The 25,728-nt window shown below is 31.7% G+C and overlaps 1 protein-coding gene and 1 long non-coding RNA gene across 4 annotated transcripts; both read left to right on the plus strand.

Annotated features, from left to right (window-relative positions):
• Positions 1-4,698: 4,698 nt before the first annotated feature.
• LOC134683297 (serine protease HTRA2, mitochondrial-like) lies at positions 4,699-23,775 on the plus strand. Of its 3 annotated transcripts, none has more exons than XM_063542495.1 (8): positions 4,699-4,749; positions 15,108-15,522; positions 16,138-16,336; positions 17,264-17,458; positions 19,267-19,299; positions 20,372-20,486; positions 22,491-22,683; positions 23,384-23,773. In XM_063542495.1, exons 2-8 carry the CDS (start codon positions 15,170-15,172, stop codon positions 23,547-23,549), a joined length of 1,254 nt encoding a protein of 417 aa, XP_063398565.1. In that variant the 5' UTR covers positions 4,699-4,749; positions 15,108-15,169; the 3' UTR covers positions 23,550-23,773. The 3 variants fall into 3 exon arrangements, with proteins under 3 accessions (XP_063398565.1, XP_063398564.1, XP_063398566.1); XM_063542494.1 differs by lacking the exon at positions 4,699-4,749 and adding an exon at positions 4,756-4,949 and having other exon boundaries at positions 23,384-23,774; XM_063542496.1 differs by lacking the exon at positions 4,699-4,749 and adding an exon at positions 4,765-4,849 and having other exon boundaries at positions 23,384-23,775.
• Positions 8,584-11,350, plus strand: LOC134683296 (uncharacterized). Its single transcript, XR_010100986.1, has 2 exons — positions 8,584-8,997; positions 10,934-11,350. It is a non-coding gene; the product is annotated as an uncharacterized LOC134683296 (long non-coding RNA).
• Positions 23,776-25,728: the final 1,953 nt, after the last annotated feature.

Raw genomic sequence — 25,728 nt, forward strand, 5'->3', positions numbered from 1 at the left:
ACTAAGGAAATTCACTAATATAATCAGTTTTCAACAATAATTATCATCATGCTTGAAGATATTGACTTGATATCTGTTATTTACATATAGTCTACACCATGACAAGTTAGAGATCAAGTTAGAATTTGGTTCCATTACTATGAATTTTTAACTGGTAGGGAAGGGAAATGGGGAATGTGTCAAAGAGACAAACAACCCAACCAAAGAGCAGATAACAATCTAAGGCCACCAATGGGTCTTCAATGATCTTCAATGGAGTAAGAAAATCCTGCACCTTGAGGCGTGCATCCGCTGAACCCTAAACAAAAATAAACTAGTTCAGGGATAATGGACATCATATTAAACTGAAATATATAAAAGAAACGAAAAATAAAAATCATACAAGACTAACAGAGGCTCTTGACGTAGTTTAAAAGAAGTCTGAGTCCAATGTCAGAATAGGTAACAAAATGACAATGATCCATAAATTAAGGTGGTACCATAACACTACAGGGAGATAACTCTGTAGAATCAGCTAAACCTTTTAATTACGTTGCGTTATGAAGGCAAGTTTAAGCCTCTCAATGATCTAAACTAGTGTTAGTCAAACTGCTATATAACCAGTGTAATTTTTCTGATAAAACTTTGTCAAAATTATATGAAAATTAAACGAGCCAAATTAATCTTAGTGACTGTGTTGGGTGCCACCTTAACAAAAGGGGTCTGTATTACCATGCAATACTCTCTGAATTCTTGTTTATTTGCAAGATTTTACATCTGGTTAATTCATTAATATAAGTGTAAAACAAGTATAAATTTTTGAACAAAATATGATTTTTTTGTACTTTCTTATGTACCATATCTCTTTACCATGAAATGAAATATATGGAAAGTGAAACTTTTATTAGTCCTGATAAATGTCAAAAACAAGTTGCTGACTGGTTACAAATTCAATTCAATTCAATTCTAATATTTATTGTCATATAAACTCTGAACAATAAGTTTGTGACAAATAATATAAACATACACAAAATACATTTAACAAACAAAAGCCATAATAAAACAAAAAGTAAAAAAGCAAAATATCTATATATGATATTTAAATATATTTTACCCTGTCCTCAGTTCTAATGCCTGTTTAAAAAAGGACCATAAGGTTTCTACTAAAAAGATGTTGCTGAATTTGTGTTTGCTTTTGAATTGAAATATTTAACTGAATAGAATGAGATAATGATAATGTGTTAAAAATCCTTTATTAAAAATATGTGTGGGATCTTGCACAAGTCAGTTGAAAGCAATGTTGGATAGTTGTGAAAATACAGCTACTATTTGAATATACATTTTAAGGGCTCAGCTATTTTCTTATTACTTGGAAGTCCACATCATTTTTAGCTCACCGGAGTCCAAAGGTCCCCATTTGAGCTTGTGCCATCACTGAAACAACTTCAAACTTTAACTAAATGTTCATATGGGTATCTTGTTTACCAATTGTATCCAAAGTTATGATCCATTGACAAACATGGCCGTAATGGCTAAAAATATAACAAGGGGGTGCAAATGCAGTTTTTAGCTAGCTCATCTGGCCTGAAGGGCCAAGTGCACCTTTCTCATCACTTGGCGTCCGTTGTCCTTCGTCGTCGTTAACTTTTACAAAAATCTTCTCCTCTGAAACTACTGGGCCAAATTAAACCAAACTTGGCCACAATCATCATTTGGGTATTTATTTTTTAAAATGAGTCCGGTGACCCGGCCAACCAACCAAGATGACTTAATTGGTGATTTTAAGGAAATTTTGCCGTTTTTGGTTATTATCTTGAATATTATTATAGATAGAGATACTGTAAACAGCAATAATGTTCAGCAAAGTAAGATCTACAAAAAAGTCAAAATGGTCAGTTGACCCCTTAAGGAGTTATTGCCCTATATAGTTACTTTTTGTAATCTTTTACTGAAACTGCATCGACAAATTAGACCAAACTTGTCTACATTCATCATAACCCTGCATGCTAACCTATAGATGGCCGACATGACGAAAAATAGAACATATGGTAAAATGCAGTTGCAGTTGTTTGCTCATATCTCTGAAACCAAAGTATTTAGAGCTTTGACAATATAAAATTGTTCATTAAGTCAAGATCTATCTGCCCTAAAAAAAATCAGACCATTCAGGCAACCCGTTGTTTGGTTGTTGCCCCTGGGTGGTAATTTTCAGAAAATTTTGCAGCCTTTGGTTATTATACTAGTAGATAGAAATAAACTGTAAAAAGCAATAATGAAAAGCAAAGTAAGACCTAAAGATAAGATAACATGACGAAAATTTTACCCCGAAGGAGTTGTAGTCCTTTCATAGTAAATTTTGACATTTTTCATAATATTTGTAAAATTTTACAAACATTTTCCACTGTAACTATTTGGCCAAGTTCATTATAGATAAAGATAATTGTAAGCAGCAAGAATGTTCAGTAATGTAAGATCTACAAACACATCACCATCACCAAAACACAATTTTGTCATGAATCCATCTGCGTCCTTCGTTTAATATGCACATAGACCAAGGTGAGCGACACAGGCTCTTTAGAGCCTCTAGTTGGCTTATATATCAGAAACTAAAGGATTTAGAGCAAATCTGACAAAAGGGTAATACTGAGGAAAATGTCACAATGTATCCACACTGAAATTTTCAGACCAACCTTTTGTTGGGTTGCTGCCACTAAATTGGTTTTTGTAAGGGACTTTTGCCTTTTTTGTTATTATTGAAGATGTCAGATGGATGTAAATAGAAATACACAGAGTGGAAGTGACCAGGTACTCGTATATCCCAACAACAAAAAGACACTTAGTACTGATCTGGAAGTTTTATTGATACTTAGTTCAAAGCCACTCACAACTAATAAAAAAATCATGCATCTAAAACTTAATATCAATCAGTGCTCATAAGAATTTATATTTTAGTAAAGGTTTTAAGTAACGGTAACGAAATCTCTGGCTTTATAATTTTCTAGTAATACATAATTTACGTTTGTTAAAATCAAAGACATTGATTTGTTTGATTTTTATTGTGGGGATTCTAGGTTTTTATTGACCTACAACTTTCAGTTTCAGTTGAGGATATTGTTTTACTCCTGTCCGACCGTCTGCCCCATTATGTGTATACAGTTATTCAGTTAAACTCATCGAGCTCCCCAGTGACAGTTTGAATCCTATGACTGAGTTTTCTCTTGTACACATGTGTGCTTGTGTCCAGGGTTTAGATGTATGTTAAACAAGTATTTGCTCCTTTGAGAGATAGTTAAACTTTGTCATTTTTTCATGGAGTGTTTACTTGCTTTTCCTTTCTTTTAATTAAATTTATATTAATAAAAATCTTCAAATGTAGAATTCATTAGATACAAATATTCCCTGAGGAAGACGGCCCTTTTTTTCGTTCTCTCAACCCTCGAATTATGCATTCCAAGCTGTCGTACTGACTTTTCTGCAACCGATCTTTTCATGCATACAAGACCGGCAACTTTCTTCATTCAATTAAAAAAAAAACAGTTGCGTTAACACCAGCCTAACTCCAAGATACAATATTCCTGCTTCACGTGATGTTTGCCACGTGGAGCTTACATCATTATTCTTCTTTTTAAATGCTTTTCCCTTAAATATCTGACAAATTTTTAAATAGTTTTACTTTGAAAATCAAATTCATCTGTTCTTCTAGTTATTCAAAATTATAAAAGGTTAAGCTTTTTCATGTCCAGCAGCACATATTATAGTGTTATATCCCTATTGGTAAATCAATTTTTCCCAAATTAAGTTAAGAGAGGGGGGGGGCAGTGAAAAAACTATGTGAATTAAGTTTTTTTATCCTACATTGAACTTTTGATGTCGTCCCTAATGAAAGCAATCTAATTAACTGAATATTGATCTCTGATTTCGTTATTCTACATATGATGTCGTATCAAAAATCCGAGAGATCAATATTTTGATTAGATTCAGTAATGAAAGAAACTTGTTTCTCTCTTTATCCAGTTTTCGTTTGATATATAGTTTTGTTTTCTATTAATCAAATTGAAGAAACCAATAAGTTTTAAAAATAAATTGAAAAACACTAGATGCGTCAAAGCGACCCAGATGGCCCCGTCCCATATAAAGTTGAAAATCTGCAATTTCAATAACACATGTGGACACAAACATGATGGTAGTCTGAGCTCTCACAAATAAATCTGCTGACAATCTGGAGGCGTATAGAAATTATGTATGTATAACTGTGATTTTCAACAATTTTCAAAGTTGTGAACCCTTAATTTTGGCAAAATTAGCGGATTGGAACTTTAAACTTGATCTGTAACTCATCATGATCCACCGTGTAACTCACACACCAAAAATCAAGCCAATATCAAAATCAGGCCAAGTTTAGAGAAAAAAAAGTCTGTATAACAACAAGATTTTCAACAATTTATCAAAGTCCATAGCCCGTAATTTTGGCAAAAATTAGCCGAGCGGAACAAAACTTAAACTTGATCTGTAACTTATCTTGGTTAACTCACATGTTAAAAATCATCCCGGGGCAATATCCGAAAGAGTTTAGTGCGGCGTCATCACTTTGTGTTTTTATTTTGCTTTAACTATTCTGTTTATTTATTCGATCATACATTTTTAAAGACTTAGTCATTACATCATAAGTGCCGACAGGTATAGTGGCGAAAATGGCACCGTTTTTAACTCACCACCAATCAAAACTGCTGTTGTATACATAGACGTAGGTTATAAATTAGCACGATCTTGGTAATATTCGTCCTGAAATATTTAACTACTATTTAGAATTGTTTACGATGCAGGGGGAAGATGGAATGGCAAACAATATAACTTCAAAATGACAAAAAACGTAAAACCATAAAACAATACCAAACCCCAAAGAAATTAAAATCTGAAAAACCCTGTATCAACAATCAACTGCTGATCAAATGACATGTAAAAATCAAAAGGTGAAAAGCCTTAACTACTTGAGATATCTTATAAATTATATAAGATTTCTTATATAAAAAGTATTGATAGGATATCTGATAAACTTAAGGAGATAACTTATATGATACCTTGTTGTTTGTTTTTGTTTCATATTTGGTTTTTTTCTTTCATTTTTGGGCTTTTATACCTCACTATGCATTATGGGTTTTGCTCATTGTTGAAGGTTGTAAGGTGACCTATAGTAGTTAATTTCTGTGTCCTTTGGCTTTGGTCCCTTTTGGGTTCAGAGTTGTGTCATTGGCAATCATACTCCATATTCGTTTTCTTATTTAAGATATCTTATATACCATATGTGATATCCTATATACTAAATATATACTAAATAAGGTATATTTTATTATATAAGATAATTTTTAAAGACAGATTTTATAGGATATATTATATGAGATATCTTATATTTCTTGAAAGATATCTGATATTTTATACAAGGTATATTTATAATTTATAAGATTATCTCATATAGTTTTTAAGATATCTTACATAGTTTATACATGTTATAAGATATTGTATATAATTTCCTTTATAAAATATCTTAGGTTTCTGACAAACTATTTAAGATATCAAGTTTTCTTATATAAAAACATATTTATAAGATATCTAAAATTATAGAAAATATTGTTGTTTAAAAAAAAATTAAAAAAAAAAAAATAAATAGAAGAAAAATATAGATAGATATATAATTATAGGAAATAAAATTGATCAGGAGTTGTCTCCCATAGACGTAGTACTATAAAGAATTATGTTATTTCTCCAGGTCACTATGTTTTGTCAATAACTTGGTTTATATCAGGTTAATTAGTGTAAATGTGTATTCATGTGTTGTTTTTGTTTTTTGTTGTCTAAATGTACTTTAATCATTCTAATCATTTTCTGTGCTTTATTTTGTAATTCATTCATTTGATTGTATAGCTCAAATTTTGGGCACCATGATTGGTTAATAAAAATTATCTTATCTTATCTTATACTTTATAATATATCTTTTATACTTAAAAGAAGATATCTTAATAAGAAAATAAAAGATATATTATTAACGAAATGAGATATCTATATAATCTGTCTTTATAAATTATCTTATTTAATAAGATATCTTATTTAGTATATAAGATATCTCATATAATATATAAGATGTCTTATAGAAATTATTTTAGATATCTTATATATTAAAGGAGATATATTATATAAGACTAGAACACTCCCGTGATATCGCGGGTCCATGACTGAATCAAAGTATATAATTATGTGCAAGCCTTATTTAAGTTTTAGTATTGTCATCTGATAAAGTCATGCCGCATATAAGACACACTGTTTTCTCTGCTTTCAAATCTTTCTGTTTGAACCCGTCGAACTGGAACTTATCAATTATTGGTAATATTAATTATTTGGAAAACAAAAGGTCCTGGAATGGATTATTTTTTAATCAACAGCAGTGTCCTTTATTAGTTATAAATAAAGTTGAATTCTTTGATTCGCTGTTTTACGTCATGAAACTGTACCTATACGCCTTATTTTTAGTCCAGATTTTTAGTATTCGTATTGTTATCTTAGAAAGTCTTACTGGTTAAAATACTACAATTATAGGAAACAATTTGACAATTTAGTAGTGTCAACCCTGTGATTATGACCCGTGTATATAGCATATTAATCCTAAATACACCGTTTGGTGGTGCGCCTGTCAGATGCGGAACGTTCAGATAAGGTAATAGGTAACAGGTGAATATATACTATTGGTATCGGTATCGGACTCGATCCGGAACTTGGCAATATTAATTACGTGTAAAACAAAAGGGCCTGGAGTGGTGTAATTTTTAATCTACACCTTTGTACTATATTAGTTATATATAAAGTTGAATTCTTTGATTCGTAGTTTTTACGTGATGACGGCTGGCAAATTGGACCTCGTAATTTTAGTATTATAGATACTTTGAAATTGGAATAAATAGTAAAACAACTTTCCATAGTAAGACTAGTTTTCCCTGGTTTTAATTTATATGCACATATAAAAATGTTATAACTGGGTCTATTATACTACCGTAGTTAGTATAATAGTCTCAGGTTATAAGAGTTTTGGATTCAGGTAAGATAACTTATATTGTTCTTTAGTCACATTAAAAAGTTTTATCCAACACTTATACTAACATGTATGTGGAGTACAAATTCCATTGCCGTAGCGCATGGCCCTTTAAAGTGAGGCAATTTTGAGGCGAAAAATTTTTGAGCTTTTTTTAGGGGGGTTCGGATGCTTGAAATGGGAGAAGCTTATTTCAGCATTACTATTTATAATAAACAACAAAAACAAAAAATATAACAGCAATGCGGGTTTTTTTTTATTAACGAGCCTAGTAAGTAACAAAACAAGTTTCAATATTAAAGTTAATCTCTGTTGGTCAACCAAAACATTCCGATTCTCCTGTGACCTGTACTAACGAAAAGCTTCAACACACGTTCTCATGTATATATATATGTATTCATGTCCAACAGCAATTTATAAGCGTCTAAAAGACGAGAACATGCTATAAGCATCAATTAATATATTTTTATTATACATAATCATTAACGGTAAAACCATAAGAATAGGTACAGAGAAGACTAGACCAACATTGTTACTTAACCGGATTTTTGACGTTCTAATGTCACAAGTGATCACAAGTTATCTGTAAACATTCAACCTACCTAGACACATTATTCTACTAATTTTTAGGTCATTGGTTTGACCTACCAGGGTTCAAACCCACGATCTACCTTACTAGAATCAATGGATCACGATAGCATACAACCAGACAATGCTGATCATAATAAAAAAGAAACACGAAAAAAATAAAATCAAACAATACCAAAAATATATTTCATACTTGTATATAAAGATAGATAAAAATCATGAATCGCCTTATACATTAAAGACTTCCATAGAAAAGGCGCTTCATGATTTTGTTTAAATTAATAATAAATAATTATTATATTTTTGGTCAAAGAATTATTTTATCAATTAGCATTTGATGCTCAGTGAGTTGATAGTAAAATACATTGGTATACTATAGCGTTATCGATTCAAACATAAACCAAGGAAAGTAATAAGCCAACATACTGATAGGGGGTGTTTAAACTCATGCGTTACATTTTTCTCTTTAAAGAACCCGTATTCAACCAATTTTGTCATTCAATTCAATTCATTTTTTAAAGGCAGTGCTTTAAGGCCTGACTTTTAAGTCATGAGGTTCATCTTTTCATACGCAATCTTTGCAGGGGGTCTTTTGGCCAGAAATAGACCCGGAAATGTTCGAATTTCTCCTCTTCTTTTTATGGTATAATATGGTTTTTGTTTCTTTCATTTACATTGGGGACTAAAGAAACGATCAGTGTGTATTGTTCGTTTTATAGAAATTGTTATTAGTGTGTATTTTGCATTATAAACAGTCAACCTGACTACAAACTATCATTATGTGTATTCCGTGTGGAAAGAGGTCGGGTCAATTTCGAGTGTTATCTGACATCTAAAGATTCTTTAATTAGTTCAGACGTTGATATAACAATGAAAAGTCGACTGAACATGATTAATATTGCATCTTCTATATTCGGTTTATGAACGAGAAACCGTAAAAGCGTTTCTAGTTATGTATGTTGTCTACGTATTATCCTGGTTCCCCGTACTACGTTCCGGGTATTAGCTATTTGATATATGTGATGTGTAATATTACGATCGGGTACCAGCCAATCTACGTGTGTATGTGTATATGATTTCCCGCCAAAATGGCCGATTTACAGCTAAAAAAATAGTCCATAAACGTTCCGTATAATGATATGCAAATTCATGATTAATCGTAACTTTTTTTTATCTTTGTATAATAAATATAACAAAATGGAAACCACAAAATTGAAAATAACATTATTTTACGAGGATTTCTCATATTTTTCTCACTTCCGGCGCAGTAATACGTATGTTTTGAAGAAGCTCGAAGGATTTGACAAAGTGAATTGAGAAGGATCTGGATAGATATACGTCCTTGCTATCAGGTAAAACAATTTAAATGTACAGAACAAAACATTTACTTCACGTAAATAGTACAGGCTTAAGCTTTTTACTGTCTTACACGACTGTAGTCGAGTGTTTAAACGACGGCGGTGACCTACAAGGTACGGGTCATACTGGGTCAAGTCTAAATATGTAAACATCTCCACGTGCTATTAGGTAGAAACATCGTAATGCAATGTCTACAATTTTTCCTCCTTTATACATCGTTTAACCAGATATATTTCTCTTTCAAATACTCTTTAACACGGATTGAATGTACGTATATTTTCTAGTGTTTTCTTGTCCTTATTAAAGTTCATTTGTTGATGTTTAAATATTTTTGAACGACTGAACACAGGAGTGAATGAATGCAACAATTATATATACTGAAGACTTGGGCTGTAAAATGATAGTGTACGTATATCATACTGATAATTATTCTAGCAGTAATTATGTTAATTTAGGATGTAATGACAGGAATTCACGAGTTATGCCTCAGGCTTTCTGAAAAAATATCATTCTAATATGACGTGCTTCTTTAGCTTTGTAAAGAAACCATACTTTATTATCCAATAAAATTAGTTTGCACATGCGTATATTGACTACGGCAGAAAAATGAATTTCGTCAAAATGGTATGCATTTAATGTATTTCCTTAAATTAAAACACTTTCAAACACTAAAATGATACACATTTTGTTATTAATACTTAACAATGACAACAATGTGTTACAATTCGTAATTGAAAATAGTTGACCTAGATACAGCAACGTCCATGTTGGCTGTTCTAACTTCAAAACCCCTCCCCCTAAAAACACGTTTCATCTCTCCTGTTAAAAAGGCATGTCATTGTATATTAATTTCATTGAAACATATGTTCCGACGATAAAATATAAAATAAAGAATAGGTTACTATTACTGTTGTACTGAAATGACAAAATTGTTTCATATTTCTGATAAAATGGATTGACCCTAGCAGGGAATCGAACCCCATTCTCCTATAAAAACAAATAGGCGTAATTACCAATATACCACCAAGGTTTCCAATCCATTTTACAAATGCAACAAGATTGTCACCCAGTATTAATTTTAATCTCATGTATAAATACAGCATTTGAAATCGTCAGATGCACAAAGGCGTGCCCTTTGATCAACTTTAAAAGGTGTAGCCACCGTAAGTATAAATGGATTTCTGTCAAAGGGCCCCTCCTGCCAAGTCTCGAATGTCAGCACAACTTTATCAAGATATCCTCTATCAGATATGAACATATTTACCAATGCTACAATATTAACCGGCGGAATATTTACGATTAATTTAGTAAATAAAGACCTACCCGATTCTCCTTGTGCGTCCACCGCCATTGACGACTGACTTGAAAATGTGCATGTCAGAAATTGACCTCAAAGGAAAAGACTGTTGAAATATAACTTTTCTGTTATATTGTGACACAAATATTGTTTTAGTTAATAAGTTAATTTATTAATATCTGTTTCAATTTTGAATTTTAGAAATTTATACAACTTTGCCAAATTAAACTGGTATGAACTAGTTGGATAAAAATCGACAGGAAGGTTGATGGAAGAGCCTACACAAATACCGTACACTTTATACACAGCGAACATAGATATTACCGTAATTGTCCTAATCAGAATCGAAATAATTGATGCCAGCTATACTTTATTGTAGTTTTAACATGGGTAGGCATTATATTCGTGTTATTTTAGCCCTCGCTATCGCTCTGGCAAAAATAATCACGAATATAATGCCTACCCATGTTAAAACTACAATAAAGTATAGCTGGCATCAATTATTTCTTAAATGACAATGTAAAAAGGAACAAAACATTGACACGAATGATGCTCTCTTCTATGTTATAGTTATTTAGGTATGTGTGTTGCACAAGTTTTAAAAAAACTTAAGTTATAAAACTTTTTTTCAGGGCACAAACCCACTTTAAAGAGACTTGTCTACTGCCATACCCATCCTATTTTCATGCTCCATTTGCAAGCAAGAGACTGAATGGTTTGCAAAATTAAAAATCAGGACGGTGTCCAATTAAAACAAAAGAACTAAACTGGATGAATATTGTAGGAGAAATCTAGAGGAAAGTTTTGATTTGTGAAATTGGTTTTCCTGAAAAGTCATTCATCCTAGCCTGCAGAAAGGAACTATAACTGTCCACCACCAACTGACGAGCTAATGTTGAGCTTCACATATGGAATTACTCAAATACCATCAATGTCTATGTTTTCAGCACAGATTTCACAAGTTATGACAAAGCTGTGCTTTTTTTTATACCTGTTAAAGAGTTGTATACTAAATTTAATTTTTTTATCAATAAATATATATTGTGTCATTTAAGAACTTGTATTTTGTCAAAAAATGCATACTAATGAATGAAAGTGGTGCAGTTCATTTTGCTTTGGTATATAGAATTGAATTACAATTGTTCATGTTATTGGAATGCATATAAAAATAAGGAGATGTGGTACAATGTATATGATATTTAGTGAGTTTATCAAGCAAAAGTGAATAAGAAATAGGTATAAGCAGTTACAGGTACATGTACTACTGTACAATCTCAAACTATGAGAAAAACTCATACCGTAAAGAGAATTTCATATTTACAAGTTTTGTTTTTGTGTTGAATAATTTTCTTCTATCGTTTTAATTGCAAATATGGGAAGTGGTTAAATGCTAATGAGACAGCTGTTATGGCCACAGAGCTTTAATTGAAAACTTCTTTTTCATTCATACCGGTAGATTTTGCCTGGAGTTAGAAACATATCTGCCAACTTCATATTGCACATGGGGGTTTTACGTGAAAGATGGTCAATATAGTCTTACAAAACCTTCAAGGGAGCCTTCAAATGGAAGCAGGACAAGTTGCCCCACTGGCTAATCGCCCCACTTTTTTAAAAACTGCCACAAACTGATTTATCAAATCGCCCCACATGTGAAATTGGTTAAATCATGTTTAATATTACTCCTGTCAACTCGCCCTACTTAAAAAAACGGTAATATTTAGATTAATATATACAATTAAAAATAAAAACTCGCACCACTTTAACGAAAACTAATCTACACAGAATACAAACAAACCAAAAATTAATTTAATTACTACATGTACATGTATTATTGATATATACTGAAATTATAATTCTAAAAATAAAACTGATTGTTGAAGAATAACTGTAAGTTTTGAAGCTTAGTTATTTGCATAACAGTTGAAAAGAAACCAGTTAAATGTATCAAAATGCAATATAAGGAATTTAACTTATATTTAATGGAATAACATCTTTTTCCATATAAAGTGGGGCGAGTTGGCATTACTAAATTCATCCTGGTTAATAATATATTTATCTAGATTTCACCCATTTCCATTAGGTGGGACCAGTTGGCAGGAGAAATATTAACGGGATTTATCACAGTTCACAAGTGGGGCGATATGGTAATTCAGGTTGGGGCAGTTTTTTTGTCGAGCCTGCGACTTTTGTCGCAGAAAGCTCAACATACATTGTAGGGATAGTGATACGGCGGCGGCGATGTTAGCTCAGTTCTTAATAGATTTATATTTTAGAAGGTCCGAGACCTGGATGCTTCATACTTTGTATATGGTTGCCTCATGTTATGAAGATTCCGTCGGTCACATGTCCAATGTCCTTGATTTCATTTTCATGGTTCAGTTACTACTTGAAAAAAAAGTTAAAAATTTTTGTAATGTTAAATTCTCTCTTATTATAAGTAATATGATAACTATATTTGGTATGTGCGTACCTTGCAAGGTCCTCTTGCCCGTCAGACAGTTTTCACTTGACCTCGACCTCATTTCATGGATCAGCGAACAAGGTTAAGTTGGTGGTCAAGTCCATATCTGAGATACTATAAGCAATAGGTCTAGTATATTCGGTGTATGGAAGCACTGTAAGGTGTACATGTCCAACTGGCAGGTGTCATCTGACCTTGACCTCATTTTCATGGTTTAGTGGTTATAGTTAAGTTTTGTGTTTTGGTCTGTTTTTCTTATACTGTTTGCAATAGGTCTTCTATATTTTGTGTATGGAATGGTTGTAAGGTGTACAGGTCTACCTGGCCGGTGTCATATGACCTTGACCTTATTTTCATGGTTCAGTGGTCAAAGTTAAGTTTTTGAGATTTGGCCTTTTTTTCTAATACTATATGCAATAGGTCAACTATATTTGGTGTATGGAAATATTTCATGATCTATATGTCAGTCGCACAGGTTTTATTTGACCTTGATCTCATTTTTTACAGTTCATTGCTCAGTGTTAAGCTTTTGTGTTTTGGTCTGTTTTTCTTAAACTATAAGCAATAAGTCAATTTTATTTGTTGTATGGAAGAATTGTAAGCTGTACATGTCTACCTGGCATGGTTTATCTGACCTTGACCTCATTTTCATGGTTCAAAGGTCAATGTTTAGTTTTCTTGGTTTATGTTAAGATTATGTGACAGTTGTAATAACGCTTTATTATTAGGACTATCAACATAATATCAATGATTAGTAAAGAAGAATAGACATTTCAGTGTGTGCACCCTTGTTTTTAAAGTGGGGCGATTTGTCATGGATTCCCTTCAAATATATTCTAATGTGGATTTTGGCTTCTTCGTACAAAATTTCCATTTGGGAGCCTTGAGCTCGATTGGGGAAATACTCTGCAAAAACTGACAGTTGACAGGTATGGTCATCAAAAAAGTTGACATGTTACTATGTACATTTACCATTATGTTACTTGATGTCCTTGCTATCTTTGTGAACTTTTTTTATGGGAGTCATAGAATATGTGTATACAATCAATAATTAAAAATAGTCTATTTATATTGAAAAGGAAAAGTTCTTATATGTCTAAAGAAAAGGGACGGAAGACACCAAAGGGACAGTCAAACTCATAAATTTAAAGCAAACTGACAAGGCCATGGCTAAAAATGCATTTCATGGGAGGCACAGAAAATATACTGTAAACAGTTGACTAGATATAGGTGAACTAGGTACAAAAGAACTCTAAATCTTAAATTCTACAAACCACCTCTGTTCTATCCATGGAAGATAATGATATAACTGGACTAGAAATACACACAACCTGTAATTAACTGCCTTTACAGCGCTTTCGCGCTTTGATTTATTTTTATTTGTATTCGGAACACATATTTTTTACCGTCACCGCTAGCCTATGGTAAAAGGTGCAATCGCTGCTGCAGAGTGGAAAGACTGTATGTAGTGTCCCGGTAGATAACTCGAAACTCGCATACTGATAATGTAAAATACATTATAATTTATAAAAAAAAATGACACTTCTAAAGTTTGGTAGTCGTTTCAAAAGTGAGGCATTTGCCTCATTTGCCTCCATTACGTTACGGCCCTGAATTCACTACTGTACAATTTAGAATGAGAAGATTTGATGTGATTGTCAATTAGACTACTATCTACCAAAGTTCATATGAAGAAGATACAAAGTCCTGCTTGTATATATCATATATAGGGAATCACTGAAGCTTGACTGGAGTGCTGCCCCCCATCCCCTCTTTACAAAAAGTTCTGGATTGGCCACTGCAAAGACCTATATTTTGACATTTTCCTTATGTATCTAAACAATTTTTTGCAATAACTTACTAGTCTTAATAAAATTTTACTAAGCTAGAGCATAGGACTATTGGCTAATGGGCAGACATATTAAGTTCAAGTATGAATAAAAGAGCAGATTGTAAATGATTTTCCATCAGCACCTTAGGACAAACCATAAGATGTTCAGCTAATGAAAAAAAAGATTCCAGTTAAATAGAAAGAGCTATTCTCTCAAAACAGATAGAAGCAAACCTCATTCATTTTTTGTACATAAATAAGGCTGTTATTTTTCTCAATTGAGCTGACTAGTCTATGGGGTATAGGCTTTGCTTATTGTTGAAGGCTGAACAGTGACCTATAGTCATTTGTTAATTTCTGTGTCATTTTGGTCTCTTGTGAAGAGTTGTCTCATTGTCAATCATACCACATCTTCTTTTTTTATATATACAAAGCTAGATATCCATTTTCTTTTCTTTAAACTGTTCTATTTATTTTTTTTATATCATAATTCAGATATTTTTGTTTATTGCAGATGTATGAACTATGAAGTGCTTCAATGATTAGAGTCAATCTGTAAATAGGAAGGGAGCTAAGATGTCCAACTTTAGAGTGTTTTCAACCAAATGTGTCACATTTTTTAGGAATACATTTATTAATTCTAACTCAACAACATTAAGGAGATCTTTTTCACAAAAGTCTCATCATACATATTCCAATCCTGAAAATAGAATCAGATTAACAAAATTATTAACACAGATCTGTGGAGGATGTATAGCATGTGGATTATCAGCGTATGGTTTAAAGGACAGGAAATTTATTACAAACAAATTTATAGTAAATGCCTTAGAACCTTCAGATGATAATATACCCAGAATGCCTTACAGTTTCCTGGCAGACATTGTAGATACAGCACAACCAGCTGTAGTCTATATTGAAGTTAACATACGGTAATTTGGATTAAAAGCAATGCATAAGACAGAAATAAATCAAGGTATCCACAAAATGAACATCATTGAATATTGTACTGTTACATCACTGTCCCAGGTTAGGGGGAGGATTTATATTTCTCTAACATGTACTACCCAGCCCCATTCTGTATGTATATGTCTGTCCCAAGTCTGGAGCCTGTACATGTAGTTTAGTTTGTTTTTTTGTTTATTTTTTGTACATAGTTTAATAGGCTATTAGTTTTCTCATTTGAATTGATTTACATTGTCATTTTGGAGCTTTTTGTAGATGACTATGCAGTATGGACTTTGCTGATTGTTGAAGGCTGTAATGTGACCTATAGTTGTTAACTTCTGTGTCTTTTGGTCTCTTCTGGAGATATTTCTCTTTGTCAATCATACCACATCTTCTTTTTAAAAACATGGCTGTTAGTTTCTTGTTTGAATTGTTTTTCATTTGTTATTTCGGGGCTAAGCAGTATGGACTCACATGTATATCCTATGAAATATTTTGATAAATTGGTAATTCATGTAGTATAACAAATATTTGGCTTTTACACAAATAAAGTGGCATGACAGAAAATGATTAAACAATTTTACACTTATAAATTTCAGTAATCCTTATGGACATGGCGTTGTGAAATCTCATGGATCAGGATTTATAGTACGTGAGGATGGACTTGTTCTGACAAATGCACATGTGATAAGCCGACAATCAGTTGTTGACGTAAAGTTACAGGACGGTCGTGTAGTAAAGGGGCAAGTTCAGGCTGTTGATTCGGTTACTGATCTGGCTACTGTTAAAATAGATGAAGTGAGTAGTTTTTTTAAATCTTTTAAGACTTTTACAAGTTTTAACTTTTTCAATTTCTATAAAATTTATAGAAAGGGTGTTTCAAAGCCTCCGAGGTTAATACTATCTTTAAGAATGCCAGCTTTTGATTGGTTGGTAGCCAGTGTATTTTTTTTGCATATTCTAACGCATATACATGTATGACGTTACATAACAATAACATTCCCCCTCCATAACATTAACATGATATATCTGTTCATAAATCTATGAAACAGCAAACATTCAACGCAAAGATAAAAAAAATTACAAGAATCAGTTTCCGGTTTAATTTTCCATAACTTTTTAAACTTGAATTTGGTTCTGACAGCATGAATGAAGTTTTCACTACAAAACCAAATATGTACATTATATTTAGTAAATATTATCCAAGATAAGTCAATCACAAAAAAAAAAGGAATGATATTCATATTATCATGACCAAGATTGACAGCACATCAAGATCCTTATTAAGCACCACAATTATTATAATGTATTAAATTTGACCTTGGTGGCCTGTGTAACATTGGTAACTGAATGTCACTAAATGGAATCCATCATCATCTATTTTGGGGTAACAGCTACTGATCCAGAAATTTCAAATTAGAGTGGGTCCACCTGAAAGAACTTTTATCAATTTCTATAAAATTTAAATAAAGGGTTTTTCAAAGTGATAAAAAATTTTGATTTCATTCGATATCTTATTCATTACAAAATGATATTACTTTTGATATCATTTGATATCTTATTCATTACGAAGTGATATATAATTTTGATATCATTTTATATCTTATTCATTACAAAGTGATATTACTTTTGATATGATTTAATACATGTATCTAATTCATTATGAAGCGATATGATATTTGCTTTTTGACATCTATATTTAAGTTGTTTAATCTATATGTTTAGAAAAATTTGCCTGTGCTAAAATTAGGAAAGTCTTCAGCCTCAAGACCAGGAGAATTTGTATTAGCAATGGGCAGCCCTTTGACCTTAAACAATTCTGTGACACATGGTATTATTAGTACTGTTAATAGAGGCAGCCAGGAATTGGGAATGGGAGTTCGTGATATGGAGTATATACAGACAGATGCAGTAATAACGGTATGTTTATCATCTGTATTGTTATATACTGTAGATTCATAATTTGTTGTTGGTACCAATTTTTGTTGATTTTTTGGGTACAGCAGAACCATGAATTTAAATGTTCAACATATTACAATTTTTTTTGTACTTGTATGCATACTTTAGCCACCCACAAAATTAAATATCAACAAAATTGTTAGTTAATTTCCCTCAACCCTCAAAAAAATGATACCCACGAAAAATAAATGAACCACAGTATAGCAAAATCTAATAAGAAAGATACCTGATTAAGTGTATTTTATTGCACTGCTTATAATCAAAGTGAGAAATAATGCATCCAAATATAGATCTACAAACAGATCACATAATTAGTCACTTATATCATTTTTGTCGAGCCTTCGACTTTAGTCGAAAAAGCGAGACTAAGCGATCCTACATTCCGTCGTCGTCGGCGGCGTCAACAAATATTCACTCTGTGGTTAAAGTTTTTGAAATTTTAATAACTTTCTTAAACTACACTGGATTTCTACCAAACTTTGACAGAAGCTTGTGTATGATCATAAGATAGTATCCAGAAGTAAATTTTGTAAAAATAAAATTCCATTTTTCCCATATTTTACTTATAAATGGACTTAGTTTTTTCTGCGGGGAAACATTACATTCACTCTGTGGTTAAAGTTTTTAGAATTTTAATAACTTTCTCAAACTATCCTGGGTTTGTACCAAACTTGGACAGAAGCTTGTTTATGATCATAAGATAATATCCAGAAGTAAATTTTGTAAGAATGAAATTCCATTTTTCCCATATTTTACTTATAAATGGACTTAGTTTTTTCTGCGGGGAAACATTACATTCACTCTTTTGTTAAAGTTTTTAGAATTTTAATAACTTTCTTAAACTATCCTGGGCTTGTACCAAACTTGGACAGAAGCTTGTTTATGATCATAAGATAATATCCAGAAGTAAATTTTGTAAAAATAAAATTCCATTTTTCCCATATTTTACTTATAAATGGACTTAGTTTTTTCTGCGGGGAAACATAACATTCACTCTGAGGTTAAAGTTTTTAGAATTTTAATAACTTTCTTAAACTATCCTGGGTTTGTACCAAACTTGGACAGAAGCTTGTTTATGATCATAAGATAGTATCCAGAAGTAAATTTTGTAAATAAATAAATCCATTTTTTCAAAATTTTACTTTTAAATGGACTTAGTTTTTCTGCGGGGAACCATTACATTCACTCTGTGGTTAAAGTTTTTAAAATTTTAATAACTTTCTTAAACTATCCTGGGTTTGTACCAAACGTAGACAGAAGCTTATTTATGATCATAAGATTGTATCCAGAAGTAAAGTTTGTAAAAAGATTACTCTGTTTTTTTCTGTAATTTACTTTTAAATGGACTTAGATTTTCTTACAATCATAAAATAGTAACAAGAGGAATATTTTTATTGATTTTTTTCCTCATTGTTGTTGAGCCTGCGATTTACAGCAAAAATAGGTGAGACACTGGGTTCCGCGGAACCCTTACAAATTTTTTAAACAAATCGGGGATATGACCTACATGAATATATTAGACCTGCTGTAAAGAATACATGTATGTGTGCTAATATTAATAGAAAAGCAATGAATCTAATGTTCCTTTGATTGGGTATTTTGTAAAAGCAAAATAAAAATAATGCATTGCTATTTTGAGAAATTAAACAGTTTCGCAGATTTTATATAAAAAATTATCTTGTATATTCACTGTATAAGTCTCTTTTATTTACATAGAAACACATGATTTCAAAAAAATTATCATATGCACTCTTCATTTTTAATTTCAGAAAGGAAATTCTGGAGGACCTTTAGTAAACATGGTGGGTATCGTAGATTTTAAGTAAAACAAATATGAGTGTTTCCTTGTCCACTATCTTTGTGTCGAGTTTAAGGAAATTTCACACAATGCTTATTACCACAAAACACAGCTGAAGACTGTATTTGGGTGGGATCACTTTGACTTCTAGAGTTATATCTCTTTTCTAAATTACTGCAATGAATGAAACTGCTGATTTTTTTCATTTCAATTCTCTGATTTAATTAAGTTTGCCTTTCCAAATGTTATAAAACTTATACAGAATATTTATTATCACAAAAATCAGATCAAATTCAAATTTTTGAAGGATCATTTTTTTCCGATCTTGAGTGATCTCCCTTTACAATGTTGTATGCAAGTGGGGGCATCATATGTATCCTATGGACACTTTCTCCATTTATATATAGTTTGTCTGTTTTTGGTGAATAGGTGCATAAATTATTGTTTGCCTTTATAAACACCATTTTATAATCAATGGTAGTTGTGAGATTAGTGAATACAATTGTACTGGTATGTGAATTCTGGTGCAGACCATTACAACTGGTCAGTTGTCAGCTTAGTAGTCAGTGGTTTAATTATGAAATTATTTATAACATGCTTATCTTCAATTCTCTGTTGATAAATTTAGAAAATATTAAGAAAACTAGGTTCCAACTTTGCCATGAAAAGTTGATATTTCACAATGCAAAGATGACATTCAATGATTTCAACTTTCTCTATTTCTTCTTATATGTATACCTTTTGATTGTATAACTCTGAAGTATTCTGTTTTCTAATATATCTTTGCCATTCAGATATGGAGGTTAAGAGTATTACTGAACAAGGTTAATAAAAAAAAGTGTTTCTTCATGCTGCCTTTGTAACAAGTACAGGGGCGGATTTAGGGGTTGCTTATATAGGGAATCACTGAAGTGTGACTGAAGTGGGCCCCCTCTTAGGTCAGTCAGTGGGCCCCCACTTAAATTCCTGGATCCGCCACTGAAGTATACCAATTCAGTTGAATGACTTTTTCTAAATAGTAAAAATTCTGACAAATGGAGATGTGCTTTATTAGAAATGTTATTTTCTATTTATAGAAAGGTGAAGCCATTGGTATAAATACACTCAATGTAATGGCAGGGATATCATTTGCTATACCATCAGATAGAGCTGCAGAGTTTCTGAGAAAAGCAGAAGAGCTGGAAAAGAGAGGCAAGTGATGCTTAATATTATTCTATTTTGTGTGCTACTGTGGATTTATTATAACTCTGATCCGCCAGATAACTGAACCTGTTGACCAAACAGTGGGTTAACTCTGAACCGCCGGTTAACTGAACCACTGGTTACCATGGTTACCGTATCTATATAAATAGGATGCAAACATTAATCCACAATTCTGCCTCCGATGAAGGTCAGTTTTGGGCTAAAACGGTCAGGCTATCAAACATCACCAGGCACTGTTAATTATGTGTATTGGAATATATATACTTTATTATTGTGGATTTATTATTATTTTAGGGAAATTATTTTTCATGGATTTAGTGGGTATAATAGAACCAAGAATTCAACTGTACAACAAAATACAAGTGATGCTTGTATGCAGCTTTTGGCAAAACTAACGAGATAAAATATCCACGAAATCCAATGTTATAAATAATTTCAGCTGACTATGTGGTATGGGCTTTGCTCATTGTTGAAGGCCGTAAATTGACCTACAGTTGTTAATTTCTATTTTGTTTGGTCTTTTGTGGAGAGTTATCTCTTTGGCAATCAAGCCACATCTTCTGTTTAAGGTCAAGGAACAGTAAATGGGCTATGTCGCAGATTTTGCTAAAAATTTGCATACAACCTTGGCTTGTTGAACTACAACTGAAAATCGAAAAAATAATACATTTATCTCTTTTATTATCTGAAAATTTGCAGAATGATTTCTTATAATATGGGTGAATATTTGTATAGAAAGCACATTAAATCGGTGAAAACCCTTCTAAAATTTGTCTTAAAATCGCCAAATCTCTAATTCTACTCCATAGATTTTTCTTAAAAAACCATATATTGTTGACATATAAATTTCTGTTTTAATGATATAAAATAATCATAGGGTCACCGACTTCGTTTTTTGTCTAATAATCAATTTGTTACCTTGTTGGTAGTGAAAAACGTCCAAAATCAACGTTTTACGGCCTGCAACGCGATTACGTTACGATTATTTTCAACGTTTTGTTGGATTTTTTCACAAAGAACGCAACTTTGAATGATGTATACCGTAAAAGCAAAGTCGGTGACACTATCTTTATTTTGCATCATTATAACGGAAATTCATGTATCAACAACATATAGTTTTTTAAGAAAAATCTATGGAGTAGAATTAGAGATTTGGCGATTTTAAGACAAATTTGAGAAGGGTGTTCACCCATTTTGTAAGAATTCAATCAGTAATATTTCAAATGATTATTGAGATAATGCACTATTTTTTCGATTTTCGGTTGAAGTTCATCGAGTCAGAGTTGTATGCCAAAGGAGTAAATTTCGATTAGGGCCATATTTGGCCCCAATTACAAAGTTCATAGTTGCAAGACAATAAATGCTTTAAGTTGCGTTAAAGACACGTTAGAAAGTTCAACAGAACTGTTTTTGTCAAAGTTTATATTCTAACACGTTGATTTTCACATCCAAAAAAGGTCAAAATAAGGGATTTTGGTGAAATTTGACAAAATCAGCTAGATTTCAAACAAATGAAGGACCAGGAAACATAGAGCGCAGACGTCGACAAGCTTAAGATTCAAATAAGACATGTGAAATGTCTTCACAAACATTATTTTAAAAGATCTTTGTTGTCGACGTATGTGCTCTATATTTCCTGTCCAATAATCTATGAAAATTTACCCATTTTCATTGATTTTTTCGTGAAAAATCAATATGAGTACAACTTGTGACGTCATAATGAAACGCAGAAACGTAAAATGTTCAACAAATTGGTTTATATCCTAGCTAGTCAATGTATTAGCTATAATTTATCGTGATATTGGTCGATAAATCTGAATTTGAAATTTACGCTAAAAAAGGGGGCCATTTTAGGACCTTATCGAACATACTCCTTTAACTGAAATCTGTGACATAGCCCATTTACTGTAACTTGACCTTAAATTAACAGTCCAACTGTACCCATTGTTCATGTAGTATTATTTATAAATATATAACTTTTTTTTTATACAGCTGCCAACAAAGGCTGGTTTGGTATGGGAAGTAAAGCTGTTACAACAAGACAGAATCGTTACATAGGAATAACAATGTTTACACTCTCTCCGGAATTCTTGTCAGATTTACAAGCTAGAGTTCCCAACTTTCCACAACACATAACTTCAGGGGTATTAGTACCCACTGTTATACATGGGTCTCCTGCTCACAGGTGAGAAAATATTACTGTTAATATGTATACTGTATTCAAATCTTACTAATACCAAAGAGGCTTGGTATATTCAAGACAGGAGACAGAAGACTTGGAGCTGATAATTAGAATGAGATAAGCACATTCTACAAAGTAGATTAACATTATGACACATACTGTATATTCAAAACACACTAAGATCAACAATAGAGTAAAACTAAAATAAGGTGGTACCCAACACTCTAACTAAAATTTATTTGGCTCGTTTAATTTTCTTAAAATTTTGACAAGTATTTACTTTGACCCTTTGAGAAAAATATAAAATATTTAAAAAAATTGAACCAACCGTTTTCTTAGAAAAATTACACTGGTCATATAGCAGTTTGACAAACACTTATTTTGATCACAACACAACGTAATTTTACTCTGATTTTACAGAGTTATCTCCCTGTAGTGTTAGGTACCACCTTAATGTATCAATAAATTTCAACTTTTCATAAAAGTTAATGGATTTGAAATTGAAGATTTGATGATTTAAAGAAAGACATTAAAACATGGTTGTTTTTTTTTAGCCAATTAAGTGTCCTTTCTCCACAAATGTAATAAAAAATTCAGTTAAACTTCAGAAAATAAAAAGTGATAAATTCATTTTTTTTTAGGTTTTAGTTCAAAGAGCCAAAGTTGTATTTTAATATCTTTCTCAATGTATTTTTTTTTGTAGAGCTGGAATTCAACCTGGCGACGTTATTGTGAGAATCAACGATAAGGATATAAAATCTTCAGCTGAAGTTTATAAGATCTTAGAGACAAGTGAATCTCTCATTGTACAAGTTTACAGACATAATCAGAAATTTCAGCTTACAATTACACCCGATACAATAGATTGATAATATATGTATTGTATTTATTTTCTTTATAGTAAAACTTGTCTCATTGGCAATCATACAATATCTTCCTATTTTTATATGTGAATTACATGTCTAAACCAGACATTCGATATACTGTTCACCTGAAGAGCAGCAATACAAGTACTGTGTATTAATTTATTTTCGTGGGTATCAATTTTCGTGGATTGCTAAAAACTTGTATTTTCGTGGACATTTGATTACATGTTTTTGACAATCTCTCTATACAAAGCCTATTGAAAGTATGGTATTCGTTGAACATTTGAATTCGTGGTTAACCTGTACCCACGAAAGCAACGAAAATTGATATCCAAAGAACAATGATGAATCCACAGTATTGTTCCTTTATTTTGGGAAATGATTGCATGAAATTCACAAAAAAGACTAGCTTCATTAAATTGATAGCTATATCTTCCATCTTCATTTCTTCCTTGGAGAATGTAAAAAGCACAGTGCAGTGAAGTAATGTTTTGTTGTGAATATTCATGTCTGTGTTAACAAAAATAATTTATTAATGTAATATCAGATATTCAAAATATATTAAAAAATATGGAGAATAAAAACCTTTAAGATCTGATCAAATTCTGTTTCATATAGCATACAGATAATGAAAAGCCTTATTCCTCTAATTCAGGATTTGCCTCAAATTTTTAGCAATTGTGTTACTATAAATTATAAAAAAAAGAAGATGTGGTATGATTGTTATTAAGATAACTCTCCAGAAGAGACCAAATGACACAGAAATTAATAACTATAGGTCACAGTACAGCCTTCAACAATGAGCAAAGCCAACACAGCATAGTCAGCTATTTAAAGGCTTCGCAATGACAAATTTAAAAATATTAAACAAGAATATAACAGCGTTATTTATGTACAAAAAATGAACGAAAAACAAATATGTAACACATCAACAAACGACAACAACTGAATTACAGGCTCCTGACTTGGGACAGACACATACAAAAATGTGGTAGGGTTAAACATGCTAGTAGGATCCCCCCTAACATGTGACAGTGGTGTAACAGTATAACATTAGAAGGAACTATAAAAATCAGTTATAAAAGGCTTTACTCATCAAATAGATACAAGTAGAAATACATATAACAAAAAACCAGAGTGGATGTGTCACTGTAAATCAGAACAACAAAAAGACATCAAGTACAGATCTGAGTGTACTCGCAGTTACTGACAGCTAGTTTAAAGCCACTCACAACTCATAAATAAATCCTGAATCAAAAGACTAAATCAATTTTTGTAACAGTAATATTTAGTAAGGTTGTTTTTTACTAATAGTTTGCTTGATGGAAAATTGATAGTATATCTAACATATTTGATTGATTAACTTTTAATAATATAATAATTAGAAAATTATACATATATCTATTGCATCAAAGAGGACTTATATAAATATCAAACAAACAGCAGAATCATTTTTATTTTTTATTCAAACAGTTTAAGACTTTGAATTGACAAGTGGCATAAATTTTGCTGTTTTATAGAATATTCTTTATATACAACCCCAAAAATTGAAAAAAAAATGATAATTTATTGGTATCACGTTGTCATTGTTGTCCGAAGACAGATAGTTTCCAGATGATAAAACTAGTATAAGTAAAGAGAAATCTATAAAAAAAAATGCATCAGGTTTATAACCATTAAAAGAAGGTTGAGATTGATTTTGGGGGTTGTTGTCCTTAGAGTTTAGGAATTTGGGGCCAAAATGGGGCCTAAATTAGCATTTTTCTAATTCCAGACCATATCTTGTGGTCGTGGAACGTTGTATGGATCTCTCTCAAATTATATGACAAGGTTCCATACTAGAAAGTGGTCCTAAGGATTGGATTTGGGGAGTTATGGATCATAGGGTTTAGGAATTAGGAGAAAAAAGGTGAAAAAACAAGGGTGTATTGGTTAATGGAGAATTACATTTAAGTAAAATACTAAATTTGGACTACCTCCCTTACACTGGTTTAAATTATTAAATGGGTTATCATGGTTGCAAACTCCATTGGAAACTTAAATTGAGATTTTTGACCATATCTTGAGGGATTTGTTTTTTTTGGGAAAAAGTTAGGGGGAGGGGGTAAAAAAGAAATGTTGGGGGAGGACAATTTTTCTTAAGATTTCAAAAATTAAAAATAAATCTTCAAAAATATATGTT

Source organism: Mytilus trossulus, chromosome 9 (assembly GCF_036588685.1).
Source record: "Mytilus trossulus isolate FHL-02 chromosome 9, PNRI_Mtr1.1.1.hap1, whole genome shotgun sequence".
In the NCBI taxonomy this organism is placed as follows: domain Eukaryota; kingdom Metazoa; phylum Mollusca; class Bivalvia; order Mytilida; family Mytilidae; genus Mytilus; species Mytilus trossulus.

Bases quoted from the DNA above. Each gene is read 5' to 3' on its own strand.
- LOC134683297 (XM_063542495.1), top strand. From the start codon at position 15,170: ATGTCCAACTTTAGAGTGTTTTCAACCAAATGTGTCACATTTTTTAGG. The intron at 15,523-16,137 runs GTAATTTGGATT...TATAAATTTCAG, and splicing joins TATATTGAAGTTAACATACG to TAATCCTTATGGACATGGCG. The intron at 22,684-23,383 runs GTGAGAAAATAT...TTTTTTTTGTAG, and splicing joins CATGGGTCTCCTGCTCACAG to AGCTGGAATTCAACCTGGCG.